Here is a 14,544-nt window from a genome sequence, read left to right as displayed (position 1 = left end):
TCCTCAACCATGCCCGCAAACCCACCTTAGATCCTTCCTGCTCCCTCTGCCTGGAATGTTCCTCCCCCAGAGGAGAACATGGGCTCCAGTCTCTATTCAAACACCCTCCTATCAGAGAGGCTGTCCCTGACTACCCTTTATAAAAGAGGAATTCCCTTTCCCACCACACCCTGGCTTCATTGTTACCACGTTTCTTATAATTTATTCTTTATAATATAGGCATATATTTTATTATTATAATAAATTGTTAATGTTTGTTTCCTGGTTACTCAAACCAGGAAACTTTGTGGGTTTTTTCTTAAATGCCATTTCCCAAGTGTCTAAAAAGTGTACCTAGTTCATGTTTGATAAATTTGTTGAATAACAAATGCCTCTATTTCCATCTGATCTTCCTTAGATGAAAACCTGGGCAGTGGCAGGAAAAAGCCACTCTTCTCACACAGGACAGGACTGGAGTCATCTGTCCCTGGGGACATACATCATGCAGGAGGTGCCAGTGAAGGGTGAGGACAGTTCTAAATGTTACCCACAGTGACTGAGAGGCACTTACCTCCACGCTCTTCAGTGCCAGCACGTTTTCTTCACTCCTCTGGGCCATTTCCACTTTGGGGGCCACACCACAGATGCCACAGATCATGTCATTGTAGTCTCGGACAGTGAGGCACTCAAAAGCCCAATAGCCATTGCACAGCAGCTCTTGTAGCTGGCTTAACTCCTCTGAGGCCAGTGTCTTCTCTGGAAGAAAAGCAAGAGCTCTGAGTAGGTCACAGAAAAAGACCCCGAAGACCCTGAAGCCACTGGGGATGAGCTAATGGCCAGGAAGAATAGTAATTCTGTGGTGGCTTCTCTTGCAGAACACCCAAGAGTACTAACCACTCCAAGGGTCAAGCACCCTGGCCTTCAAGAGCTCAGGTGGCAACCTGGAGGGCAATTCCAATCAGTTATGTCTGCCTGTACTAAGCACCTACTAGGCACTAGATAATGTGCAGCGCTTCAAATTTTCTCATTTAACTCATATCTTTCTGAATGAGGAGCTATTATTTTCCTCATTTTATAATTGGAGAAACTGAGGCACAGAGAAAATAACTTGGTTAAAATCACAGTGACACTAAGTGGCAGAGCCGAGACTCAAGCACCAGCCTGCCTGTCTGGCTCTAGCACCTTTGCTCTAATACATCTGACCTCAGAGCAGGAAAAGTGCAGGACTGGAGTCTGTAAGAATGGGATGGGATGGGATGGGAAAAGCACAAACAGAAGTAATTTCTAATAGTAAGGAGGGTGGTCCCTCAGCATGAGCCCTGGGACCTCCAGAAACTGTGTATTCAAAATGAGTCTGATTAACATGCAGTTAGGTCAAGTCTACCTATGACCAAAGGACGAACTTCTAAAAGTCAGTTTAGCCTCATGCTGAGGGTCCCTCGATGCACGGACAGACTCACGCTTTCTAAACTCAGTTTGGCATTTGTGAAATTCAAGAGAAGTGTCAGGAGGCTAAAAATGTCTCCTTTTCAAAATATCAGCCTTGCCCCCAAGAGGACTCTTTCAACTAAAGCCCATCACTGAAAATTCCCAGGGAGCTTAGACCTAACCTTGGGAAAGGGAGGGAGCCAACCTTTACCTGCCTGCTCCTGCACCGACTTCAGAACAGCGTTGATAGACACTCTGGGATCCTCTCCCAGCTTAATCTGGTTTCGGATTGCAAAAAGCAAGTCCAGGCTCACTAGCACCTTGTTCCCCACATTAAAGAGACCTGAAGGTTAAGAAAAGGCAACAGGGAAATTCACTATAACATCATCCACAATGGCAAAAAATTGGGAACTAAATGCCCAATAGGGGAACAGTTGGTAAACTATGGTGCATTCATAAAATAGCAAACTCTGCATCATTACAAAGAATAAGGTAGACCTAAATGCTATGACATGAAGTTGTCCATAATACATTATTAAATGAAAAAAGCAAATAATAAAATACATACAAGAAAAAAAAGAAACATCTTCCTACCACCCAGTTCAGTCCTCATGACCTCTCCCAGCTGCACCATGGGTAAAGACCAGGAGTATCTTTTAGCCCAGGGGTGTGTGGAGAATGTGAAATAGGCTATAAAACCACCCAAATTTTGAGATAAAAGACTCAGAGAAATTTAAATGCAGTCAGTTTAAGACAAATAAAAGAGGGTGATTTTACATTTGCACAATACATAATGCACAAATTTGCACAAAAGCATACCATGGAATTAATGCTTGTATAAGGAATAAGGAAAGTATTACACATGCCCCCTTCCCCCCCCTTTCTAAGCATGATACATTTTGAAGCCATAAAGGAGAAGATCAAAACAATAATTACATAAAAATTAAAACAAACAGCAAAAAATAAAAAATCACAATTTTAAAGACAACAGATAATGAGGAATCTCAGAGGGAAAGCGAGGGTGAGTGGGAGGTAATCAACCAAAGACCTTGTATGCATATATGCATAACCCATGGACACAGACAATAGGGTGCTGAAGGCCTGGGGTGTCAATGGGGGAAAAAGGGGACATGTGTAATACTTTCAACAATAAAGATTAAAAAAAAAATAAAGTTATACTTGAACCAATTAAAATAAAAAAAGGATAACTGATAAACTGAGGAAGAATTCTGTCAACAAAATAACCCAAAACAGAATGAAAATATTCACAAGAGAAATTCACGGAGGAGAAAATAGAAAACACACACACACACACACACACACACACACACACACACACAAGATAGACAATCTTCTTAGTAATCAAAGAAATACAAGAAATTAAGAAATTATATACCAGCTTTTACCTATTAAATTGATAAACTTTAAAAACTATAATAATCTATAAAAAGTTACTACAAAAAATACTTAGGTTTAAATCTAGCCCTGGCTGGGTTGGCTCAGTGGATAGAGCATCGGCCTGCGGACTGAAGGGTCCCAGGTTTGATTCTGGTTGAGGGCACATGCCTGGTTTGCGAGCTTGGTCCCCAGTGGGGGGCGTGCAGGAGGCAGCTGATCAGTGATTCTCATCATTGATGTTTCTATCTCTCTCTCCCTCTCCCTTCCTCTCTGAAATCAATAAAAACATATTAAAAAAATAAATCTAACAAAACATATGTGGACCTATATGCTAAAAAGTATAAAACACTGATAAAATAAGTAAAAGAAAGCCCAACAAAACAGAGAGACAGACCATGTTCATGAATGGGACAATTTAATATTTTTTAAGCATGTCAAACTTCCCCAAATTGATATATAGATTCCATATAATCCCAGTTAAAATTCCAGCAAGATTCTGTAGACACTAACAAGCTGATTCTTAACTTTATATTGAAATGCTAAGGAACTAATCTAGCCAAAACAATTCAGGTAAGGGCAAGGTTGAAAGACTCACACTACCTAATTATAAGACTTGCTATAAAGTTATAGTAATCAAGAGAGTGTGGCGGGGACAAAAGAATCTTATCTAATAATAGACAAACATGTAAATTGACCGTCCTTCCGCTACACTCACCAGCCAATCAGGAGACTATGCAAATTAACCCAACAAAGATGGCGGTTAATTTGCATACGCAGGGGCAAAGCGGAGGAGCGAACACTGAAGGCTCCGGCCGGAGCCGCGAAGACTGAAGGCTCTGGCTGGAGTGAAGGCCTGGGTCCCGGGTGCCAGAGGAAATCTGGTGCCGACAGCCAGGGGAAGGGAAAGCCTATTGCACGAATCTCTTCATGCAACAGGCCTCTAGTCTATACTAATAAAAGGGTAATATGCTAATTAGACCGGGTCAACTGGCCATCTTCCAGATGTCCGACTTCCTTCTGGGCAAAGCCATGGTGGTGGGGGCTGGGGCAGAGGCAGTTAGGTGCGAGATCAGGCTGGCAGGGGAGAATAGTTAAGGGTGAGATCAGGCTGGCAGGGGGTTACGTGCAAGATCAGACTGGCAGGGGGTTAGGGGTGATCAGGCCGGCAGGGGAGGGCAGTTGGGGGTGATCGGGCCAGTAGGGGAGGGCAGCTGGGGGCAACCAGGCCAGTAAGGGAGGGCAGTGGGAGCAAGATCAGGTCGTCAGGGGAAGGCTGTTGGGGGCAATATCAGGCCAGCAGGGGAGGGCAGTTAGGGATGATCAGGCAGGCAGAGGCAGGTGGGCAGTTGGGGGTGAGATCAGGCTGGCAGGGGAGAGCAGTTGGGGGCGACCAGGCTGGCAGGGGAGGGCAGTTGGGGGCATTAGGCAGGCAAGTGAGTGGTTAGGAGCCAGTGGTCCTAGACTGCCAGAGAGATGACTGACTGCCGGTTTAGGCCCGATCCCTGCGGGTCCCAGATTGGAGAGGGTGCAGGCCAGGCTGAGGGACAACCCCCCCCCACCCTCCCGTGCACGAATTTCGTGCACTGGCCTCTAGTAAACAACATAAAGAAATGGAACAGAATAGAATGCATAAATAGACCCATATGTGTATGATGAACTGATTTCAACAAAGAAATGAAGGTAATTCATTGAAGAAAGGACTACTTTTCAACAAACGGTGGTATTGGAGGTCCACAGGCCAAAACAAAAAAATGAACTCAATCTGAGCCTCACAATTTTTACAAAAATTAATTCACAGACCTAAATGTAAACCACAAAAATTATAAAACTATTAGAAGAAAATATTTATGACTCTCACCCAGGTAAAGAAATCTTAGATAGAACATCAAAAACATATTTCTAGCCCTGGCCGGTTTGGCTCAGTGGATAGAGAGTCGGCCTGTGGACTGAAGGGTCCCGGGTTCGATCCTGGTTCGGGGCATGGGCCTTGGTTGCGGGCACATCCCCAGTGGGGGGTGTGCAGGAGGCAGCTGATCGGTGTTTCTCTCTCATCCATGTTTCTAGCTCTCTGTCCCTCTCCCTTCCTCTCTGTGGAAAAGCAATAAAATATATTAAAAACAAACAAACATATTTCTATCCCTGGCCAGGTGGCTCAACTGGTTGGAGCATGATCCAGTGCACCAAAAGATTGCAGGTTCAATTCACGGTCAGGGCACATACTTATGACATGGGTTCCATCCCCAGTCAGGACGCATACAGGAGGCAACTGATCAATGTTTCTCTCTCTCCCTTCCTCTCTCTCTCAAATCCCTAAAAGAAAAAATTGATAAAACAACAACAAAAATTTTGAGGATGGTCTTTATCATAATTAAGAATGTTTGCTCTGTGAAAGATTCTGTTAAGAGAATAAAAAGACAAGCCAAAGATCCTAAGAAAATACCTGCAAATCACTTATCTGGCAAGGACTTGTATACAGAATATATAAAGAACTCTCAAAACTAAACAGTAAGAAAATGAACAACCCAATTCAATGAGTTAAAGATCAAACAGATACTTCACCAAAGAACAAATACAAATGGCACATAAAACCCATGAAAATATGATCAACATTAGTCATCAAGTCAATTCAAATTAAAACCACAATGAAAAACCACTCACATACCTATTAGAATGGTTAAAAAACAAACAAACAATAGACAATACCAAGTGCTGGCAAGTGGAGCAAACCAGAACTCTCAGCCATAGTTGGAGAGAATGCAAAATGGTACATACATATAATCAGGTAAATGGTTTGGAAGGTTCTTATAAAATTAAACATACATTTACCATATAGCCCAGCAATAATCTGACTCCTAGGTATTTATCAAAAAGAAATGAAAATTTATGTTCACACAAAAGCCTGCCCATGAATGTTTATTGCAGCTCTATTCATAACTCCCAAAACCTGGTAACAATCCAAATGTCCTTCAACTGCAATGAGTGAACAGATAAACAAATTGTGGTACTGCTTACAATGCAAAACTACTCAACAATAGAAAGGAACAAACTACTGACACATTAAAAAACATGAGTGACTAAAAGGCCTTATGCTTAGAAACCAGACTAGAAATTCTACATCCTATTATTGGATTTATGACATTCTGGAAAGATGAAGAGCATATCAAATGGTTGCTAGATGTTAGGGGTAAAGGATGGGCTTGATCACAAAGAGTAAGTAGAAGACAGTATTTTGGGATGATGAAACTGTTATATATATTCCTAAGGTACTACTGGCCTAGACAGAATGCAGGGAAATGGCATTCCATTAACTGTGGGCAAGAGCATAAAATAGTACAAACTCAATCTGGCAATGCAAGACACTGAAAGCATGAATTCAAAATCAGGCACCATAAGGTTCTGAAGACAGAATAACAAATACTTTTTAATCTTCAGCACCCAATTATACATATAAAACTCAAGATTCAAATTCTCACAATGATTGGTACATAATGAATATTCAATAAATGTTTGATGATGATGAACAGAGGGGAAACGGGTGAATATGCAGCAATTTCACTTTTGAGTATTTGCCCTAGGGAAATAAGTGAGGCTGTACACAAAGATTTAATTATAAAGAGGACTCGAAGTTGGAGTGCCACTTCTTTAAAATGGCCATGTATTTCTCCACTTCCTGGCACAAGAAGATGCCAATAATGTACTGCTAAATTTTAAAAAGCACATTCCAAAGCAAATCCAGCACAACCACATTTTTGTTGGAAGAAAAGCTATAAACCTATAAATCCTTTCACACTTTCTTATATTCCGCAGTGATGAATAATATACCTGGGGTTAGAGGGCATAATGTTAAGTGTTTATCTCATGGTAGTATTACTACTGATTTTCAGTTTCCTCTTTCTACTTGTCAGCATTTTCCAGTTTTTCTACAATCATGATCTATTATTTAAAAAGTAACTTTGCTTAAAGATCCTGAGCTCGGCCGAAACCGGTTTGGCTCAGTGGATGGAGCGTCGGCCTGTGGACTGAAAGGTCCCAGGTTCGATTCCGGTCAAGGGCATGTACCTTGGTTGCGGGCACATCCCCAGTAGGAGATGTGCAGGAGGCAGCTGACCAATGTTTCTCTCTCATCGATGTTTCTAACTCTCTATCTCTCTCCCTTCCTCTCTGTAAAAAATCAATTAAAAAAAAAGATCCTGAGCTTGGCCGGCATGGCTCAGTCGTTGAGCGTTGACCTATGAACTGGGAGGTCACGGTTCAATTCCCAGTCAGGGCACATGCCTGGGTTATGGGCTTGATCCCCAGTAGGGGATGTGCAGGAGGAAGCCAATCAATGATTCTCTCTCATCATTGATGTTTTTCTCTCTCTCTCTCCCTCTCCCATCCTCTCTGAAATCAATAAAAATATATTAATAATAATAATAAAAAGATCCTGGATAATCCTAACACTTGAGAGGTACATGTATACTGGGGCTGAGACATCCAGGAGGAAAAATCCCCATCTGAGAGAAGGTCTAGGGCTCACAGGACCAGAGTCTGACCCTAGGGGCTGTTCTCAAACCTGCTCTGGGGGCCTACTGAGGGAAGAAAGGCTGGCACCCACCTGTATAGATGTCCATGAAGCTATGCAGGGCCAGACAATGGGGATTCAGACACATCTTCACCTGGGCAGTCACCACCTGCAGTCGGTTGGCTGTCATCAGCCAGCACTCTTGAGGCCCAGCCAGGGAGCTAGTACCCAAAACATCACCAACAAAAACAGAAGGAATATCAACCTCTTAATAATTCATCAGTCTCCAAGATTCAGTGATGAATAGCAAAATTCTCAAGACTTTACTACAGTAGGAAAAGGAAGGTGCTAGAGCTTGTGCCCCAAGTTTTTCTAGGCAAGTGTTCCACTTTGTTGGAACCTGGTCTGGGGAATCACCCTCAAATTTAATATAATTCTCAATTTGTTACCAATTTAACCAAACCCACCGAACTCCCAAATCCAAGCATTATGCTGGGCAGTCCAGATGTAAACTAAATCTTAAATTGGTGACAATAACTTTCAGGCATTTTTCAATGGAAATAATAGATGATTACTAACTATTATTATTAATTAGCAATCAGAAAAGTAAGGGAAACCTAAGAAACACAGAGAATAACATATTCAAAGGTTACAGCCTGAACGTTGTTTGAAGAAAGAAAGTTGTTTATACAGGCCAGGTGAGATGGGGCAGTTAGGGGCAGGAAATGTGAAAGGGCTGCTTACTTTTGTCCCCCTTTGAATAATGGGCTGCTACAGAGAAGGCACTGCGTGGATGGAGACTCATAATAATTTGACCAAGAGGTTTGCTCGATGGTGACTGTCTCCTCACTGACGCTGGACAGAATGAGTCGAGAACTGTTGAGTTCGTGAATCAAGGCAAAGACCTCGGCCAGCTCGGACTCATTCTCAGGAATCTGCAGGACTTTGCGCAGCAGCTGCAATGTGGACTGGCGTTGGATCTCCCTCTGGGCCGCACTCAGGGGCTCTGTGACACTCAGCCCATCTGGGAGTACTGAGCTTGCCTCCTGGGAAGAGAGTGGATTGATCACCAAGAACCCAGGGCAAGAAGAGCCAGAGTGGGCCACATCAGGAGAGGCTGTGAGTGACAGAGGGATGGGCGATGACAGAGAGGTGGGAAACCTAGGTTCCTAACCAGCTCAGCTAATAACTCACTTGTGACTTATGGCAGGTGCTTTCTCCCTCTGGCACCCAGTTTCTCTGTCAATAAAATGAGAAGACTATACACAACACATCTCTTAGTAAAGGTTTCAAGTATCAGCTCACATTCACCAGGTAGGGGATTTGGAGGGTAACAGACCTGGTCTTCAGTTCTGTTTATGCCATTTAACAACTGTACATGTGTGACCCAAAACAATTTACTTAATCTTTTGAGGTTCAATTTCCTTGCCTGTGAAATGGAGGATCAAAATACTAGTAATCTCCTATAGTAGTTGTACAGAGTAAAGAAGATATTGTAAGTAAAGCACTTAGTACAGTGCCTGGGTTGCAATAAAAACTCTATGAATGGTAGTTCTCATATATAAACAAATATTCATATTAAAGAATCTATATATATAAAAGCCTAAGCCAGTGATGGTGAACCTTTTGAGCTTGGCGTGTCAGCATTTTGAAAAACCCTAACTTAACTCTGGTGCCGTGTCACATATAGAAATTTTTTGATATTTGCAACCATAGTATAAAAAAGATTTATATTTTTGATATTTATTTTATATATTTAAATGCCATTTAACAAAGAAAAATCAACCAAAAAAATGAGTTCGCGTGTTACCTCTGACATGCGTGTCATAGGTTCGCCAACACTGGCCTAAGCTACCATTCGACTGGTAGCTATGATGTGCACTGACCATGGAAACACGGAACAGACTGATGAATCTCAGAGGAAGCGGGTAGGGGGAGGCCAGGAAGAGATTAAGCAAAGATCTTATATGCATACTAGAGGCCTGGTGCACGGGATCCCTCAGCCTGGCCTGCGGGGATCAGGCAGAATCCGTGCCCCAGCCTCCGACATCTCCCAAGGGGTCCCGGATTGCGAGAGGGCGCAGGCCAGGCCGAGGGACCCCACCAGTGCACGAATCCGTGCACTGGGCCTCTAGTTTATCTTTAATGCTTTGTGGCTTCTAGGTATAAGAAGACTTTATACACTAATCAGAGGCTTCCAGGAACAAGGTTCTGAAATGCTCATTAGGTTCCTTGTGCAAATGCAGCCTGAATACTCCCTTCTCCATGCTCCCAGAGTCCATTCCTTTATTGCAGAATGCACTGTCTCACAGTTGATAAACCACTGTTTCCCCTCTTCAGTGAGTATAGGGTCCCTGCTTAATTACTAAGTCCCAATACCTGCATGAGGTCAGAGTACACAAAAGATACTAATTCATAGTTGCTGGACATAGTATACATTGCTTTGGAGAAGTTATGTGCTTCATAAAAGAAGCTTTCTATTAACTCTACATCCTCTACACTGTCTATAATAGTTTGGTTACTTATCTTTCGCCTGCACTAGACCATTAGCTCCTTATGCAAAGGGACTATGTCCTACTCAGCTTTGTATCTTCAAAGCCTGACCCATGGTAGGTATTCAGTATATGAAATGCCTGAAAGGATGAATGAAGAGCTGAGTAACACTAGAAATGCGTTGCCCTTGGAGGTGTGTGTTCCCCGTCATCACTATGTTGAACCATAGGCTGGGATATAAGTTGGCAGGAATACTATCCTTTGGCTCTGAACCACAGTTGGAAGGTGGAAAGGAATGAGGACTGTTCCAGCCAAAGAAGGTGCAATCTTAATTACAGCCCAAGAAAAATTGCATAGGAAATGTATGGCTGCCAGGAGGCTCCAAAGAGCAATACACACAAAGTCCCTAAGTTTCTGACCTATGTTTTATGTTGTAGAAAACCATAATGACATTTATTTCTCCTAAAATTAAGGATATTGGAGGGTAAGGGAATGGCTGAAGATGAGGGTTCTTGGTGTAGTTAGCTAGTCAAAGACAGAAGAATATAAATGAGAGTGGAATTTGAAATAAATTGGCAAGAGGTCCCTAGACAATTCCTGCCTGACCTGGAAAGTTAAGTGACCTCATCATCCAAGACCTACAGACCAACACCCACTTCCATGCTGCAAACCAACACCTATAGAAGGACAAAGGAATGTTCAGAGTGTCTATCTACACAGAATGCAATTCCATCCCATAGTTACTGATCAATACATTATTGTATTGTGTATGCAAGCTCCAGGGTTAGAAGGTACAGGGGAAACAGATATACTTGGCCTAAAGGAGATTCTAGTCTCACAAGGAATTAAACGCTAATGAAGAGGAACAAATAAACACATGGAGAATTCAGGAAGAAAGCTCACTGCCAGCAGAGGGCACCAGTGGACAGCAGAATGTGATGGAAACTGTGGAGCCATTTACATGCTATTTCAGGGGGTTATACATTCCTTGATGCTCAATTCTGAGACTTCTCTAGGGCTCATGGCCCTGAGAATAAAATGCCCAAATCTAATACACCTTGCCACCTTACTTTACTGATGGGGAAAACAAAAGCTTCCAGCTCAGGGTCTCTTGGTTCCTACTCCCAGTGTTTTTTTCCACTAACCATGAATGTCCACAGACTTTAGGTCCACTTCCCTTTCTCACAAAGACAGTAACCTCAGAATACCACCCCAAGAACAGAAACAGACCTAGAGACAAGGGGATGAGACTCGCCTGCTAGAAAGGCCCCTCCCCATAAGCAAAGAAACCTTGAAGCCTGAAGCAATTCTATCCGCTTCTCAGTTCTATCCATACAGGTATCCCTCCTCACCTAAACTTCTTCTGGGCCTCTCTCTGGCTCAAGGACATTCAGTGGGACCCCAGGACTAAAAGACACACTGCCCAGTCTAGCATTAAAGATCTTCCATGATAGGGCCCTGACGAGCCTTTCAAGGCTATTTTTCATACTCCTCCCCATACACCCTCTCTTCTGGCCATGTGAACACCCACCAACTCTCTGGCTCTTCACTTTTGCTCACGCTTGTCCGTGAGTACAGCATGCCTTCCCCTTCCATCCAAATCCTGCCCATTTTGCAAGACCCAGCTTAGATGTGGAGTGGCCAGGCTCCAACTTGGACCTTGACCATGTGCCATCCTTCCCCTGCAAGGCAGATCAGTTGACATTCCTCTAATTACTCTCATCCTAGTCATTCTATTTGCTGCCAAAGATGTTGTCACTTTCTGTTCACTTAAGAAAACTCACATATGGAAATTCACAAAACCTCTGAAAAAGCCCATTTTTCCTGGTTCTAATAATAAAAAGCAAGCCCTAAGGATACCAAGTGTTTTATCACTCAAATAGTTTGATTCAACTTCAGAGAGTAGGCTTGCTAACAAGGCTGCTAGAAGTACAGCTCTGTGATTAGCCAAAAGCTCTGCAAGGAACGTGAGAGGCAGCGATTTAATCTAGTCTTAGGGTTGGCATTCTCTAATTACTAAAATACTATTAACAGGCCCTCTATCAGACCTCAGAGCTAAAAGAATGTAATCTTTCCACCTCTTCTTCTGAATCCTATTTAAGGCCTGTGTTACCATTCTCTTTGGTTCATGGGGCCAGAAGGGTCTCAGAGATCAAGGTATCTGATCAATTCCCTCACCCTGGCAATGATAAGGAGGTCCACAGAGAAGGCACTCGCCCAGGTTCAGAACCTATAACCTGTTTCCAGTTCTGGTGCTCTAGGTACTATCATGTACTAAGGCATCCTTTTATTTCTACTAAAATAGGTTTGTTAACAGAGCCCAACCCAAGGCCAAGGGATGTGTTTGGGGAAGGAACTCACGAGAGCCTTGGTGGTTTTCTCAGTCCGGTCTTTGGCAAGGTTAAAACCACAACTGGGACAAATCCGTGGTTTATGCCGGTTGGTGTAGACATAACTACAAGAGGGATTCTTGCACTTTCCCCGGCCTCTTGATGTAGCCAGGCCCAAATCCTAAAAAAGTAAGACCAATGTTCAATTCTTTAAAAATTGAGTTAAACCTGGACAGAGCCAAGAACCAGGATGACCAGCTATCAATAAATCAGAGAAGAAAGTGGCAAATGCAAAACCAGATTTAGACTAATTTCCAAAGAGCCTTGAAGCAAGATCCTTTTCTGCAGTTTCCCCTTTACTCTAATTCAGCCTGTATAATTTTGTCAAGTCCTTCTCCCGGTGTCAAACAAGTGAGTTGACTGTCAAAGGTCAGAGATTCGAATGCCTCCAAGGCTCAGGCAACTGGCAGAATGAAGCAGGCCTGTTCTAACGAAGAGTGCAAAAGATTGTGGTGTACTAAAGACTTTCAGCCCTGCCTAAATACAAATTCTAACTTCTAAAATACTGAAGCTAAAAGCTCTGGCATTTAGTCTCCTATGATGAGATGCTGTCTAATCAGTCAAAGAGAGGGTTGGTCCTGGGCAGCTTTTCACCAGATGGTAACCAGAGTGCCAACTGTAGCCAAAGGGAGGGCGTGATGAGAATATGCACGGCATGCAGAAGGCAGTAATTAAGCCTTTGGAAAAAGAAACCTGAGCTCTCGGGATAAGAGACACATTCTCCTTAAAGATCAGGCCAGACTATGTACTAAACTACCATCCTGTGCTGTCTCGTTCACTATTGAATCCCCAGTAAAGCCTGGCACACAGCAGGTGCTCAATACATCTTTTTTTGAGTGAACGACTCTTTATCCGGTAAGAATTTATAAAAATGTAGCTGCTCCATCAAAAGCTATGTATCTTACTCAACTTAGCCAGAGAATCTGTCAAAGGTATTTGGCTGGTTGACATCGTAATGATCAACAAAATCCGAGAATGTTAAGAACAAGAGAAACCAACGCAGCATGTTAGAGACCATAAAAACTGAGGACCAGAGAAGTTAAGAGCCTTGCCCAAGGTCAGAGGGCATGCTAGCAGCAGAGCCAGATCCACTTCTGGGCTAGGATTTTTAGACATCAAGTGTTTATTCCACTGTCCACAATGCTTACCCTCCAAAAGAATGACCCCAGAGTCACACATCTGTGTTATGTTAAAAATAAAAAAGAGAGAAAGGGAAAACCTTGGTGGAAAATGCCAGGCTAAACAAAATAAGTTGCTTTACTAAAAGTACTTTTCAAATCCTGTAAGATACTAGGATGGAATGCGATTCTATTTTGGGGAGGAAGAATACATTTCCCAAACTTGTATATGGAACACACTTTTGAGGCTAAAAGGTCCAAAGATTGCTGAACGCTAAACTGGACTAGATTCTCATCTCCAACTACTTTCAATGAAATACCCTGATCTCAGCTTTACTGATCTCTCCTGGGAAAAACAAATCTAGCTACTTTGCCCAAGAGCTATCATTTATATTAGTGACAGGGCTTTCAGAATCAGTGATCTATCCCTGACCCTCCTTTCACTCCTGACTACCACTACTCTCCACCCACCAGACCTCTACTCACCCTAAACCACAAAATCAAACCACCTCTGGGCCCATCTCCAGGCTGCACTTACCAGCGTGACAGTGCAGCTGTACTTATATGGAGGAAACATATCAGGCTTGACTTCTACAACTTTGAACTGAGACGTCCTGTTGGCTGAGCCATTTGGTAGCTGTGGATCAGAACAAATTATTTAGTGTGTCTGAACCTCAAACTCCTGAGATCCTGTGTTCAAAAATAGCTTGAGGGAACAGTTTCCAAGGAAATTTGCAGACCCATGCTCCAAATGAGCAGGTTCACAGACTGCCACACTCTTCTGTGCAGCTTCTAACACTGCATGTTAGAAACACTATGAATCAGATCTACAAATACTATCAAGGGAGAAAAGCATCTAATAGCTATGTGGTTGAATAATGTTTGCATAGAAAGAAGTCTGAAGGATTATTCACTAAAGTACTCCGGGGTGAGAGAATATCATGATTGTTTCCCCTTTACCACTATCTATAAAATGTCAAATGTTCTATACTCAATGTAGATGCTACTTATGTAATTAAAAAAGAAAAGATGAAGAAAGCATTCTAAATTAAAAGTATTTTGTAATATTGAATTTAAGGTGATTTACAGAACATAAAATTTCATGTATTTAAAGTTTAAGACTAGAAAAAGGGCTTATTTTAACAAATAACAATTTTTTAAACCAAAGAAAGCTATTTACAGAGAAGACTAGAAGTTTACAAAATAAAGGGACTGATCTAAGGGCTGGAAATCT

At 42.5% G+C, this 14,544-nt stretch overlaps 1 protein-coding gene across 3 annotated transcripts in view; it reads right to left on the bottom strand.

Moving 5' to 3' along the window:
- Nucleotides 1-14,544, bottom strand: part of HMGXB3 (HMG box domain containing 3) — a 41,550-nt gene that overhangs the window by 9,815 nt on the left and 17,191 nt on the right. For 2 of the 3 annotated variants that reach the window (XM_005870469.2, XM_005870470.2), the window contains 6 exons: nt 13,849-13,947; nt 12,164-12,313; nt 8,054-8,355; nt 7,403-7,530; nt 1,619-1,750; nt 551-735 (listed from right to left, as the gene is read on the bottom strand). In XM_005870469.2, the coding sequence (XP_005870531.1) occupies nt 551-735; nt 1,619-1,750; nt 7,403-7,530; nt 8,054-8,355; nt 12,164-12,313; nt 13,849-13,947 (996 nt within the window). The remainder of the gene's footprint in view (nt 1-550; nt 736-1,618; nt 1,751-7,402; nt 7,531-8,053; nt 8,356-12,163; nt 12,314-13,848; nt 13,948-14,544) is intronic. The other variant, XM_005870471.2, reaches the window with a different exon arrangement.

Source organism: Myotis brandtii, unplaced genomic scaffold (genome assembly GCF_000412655.1).
Source record: "Myotis brandtii unplaced genomic scaffold, ASM41265v1 scaffold32, whole genome shotgun sequence".
Taxonomy (NCBI): domain Eukaryota; kingdom Metazoa; phylum Chordata; class Mammalia; order Chiroptera; family Vespertilionidae; genus Myotis; species Myotis brandtii.
The sequence above is the reverse complement of the archived record's forward strand: the minus strand, read 5'-3'. Positions and strand labels throughout refer to the sequence as shown.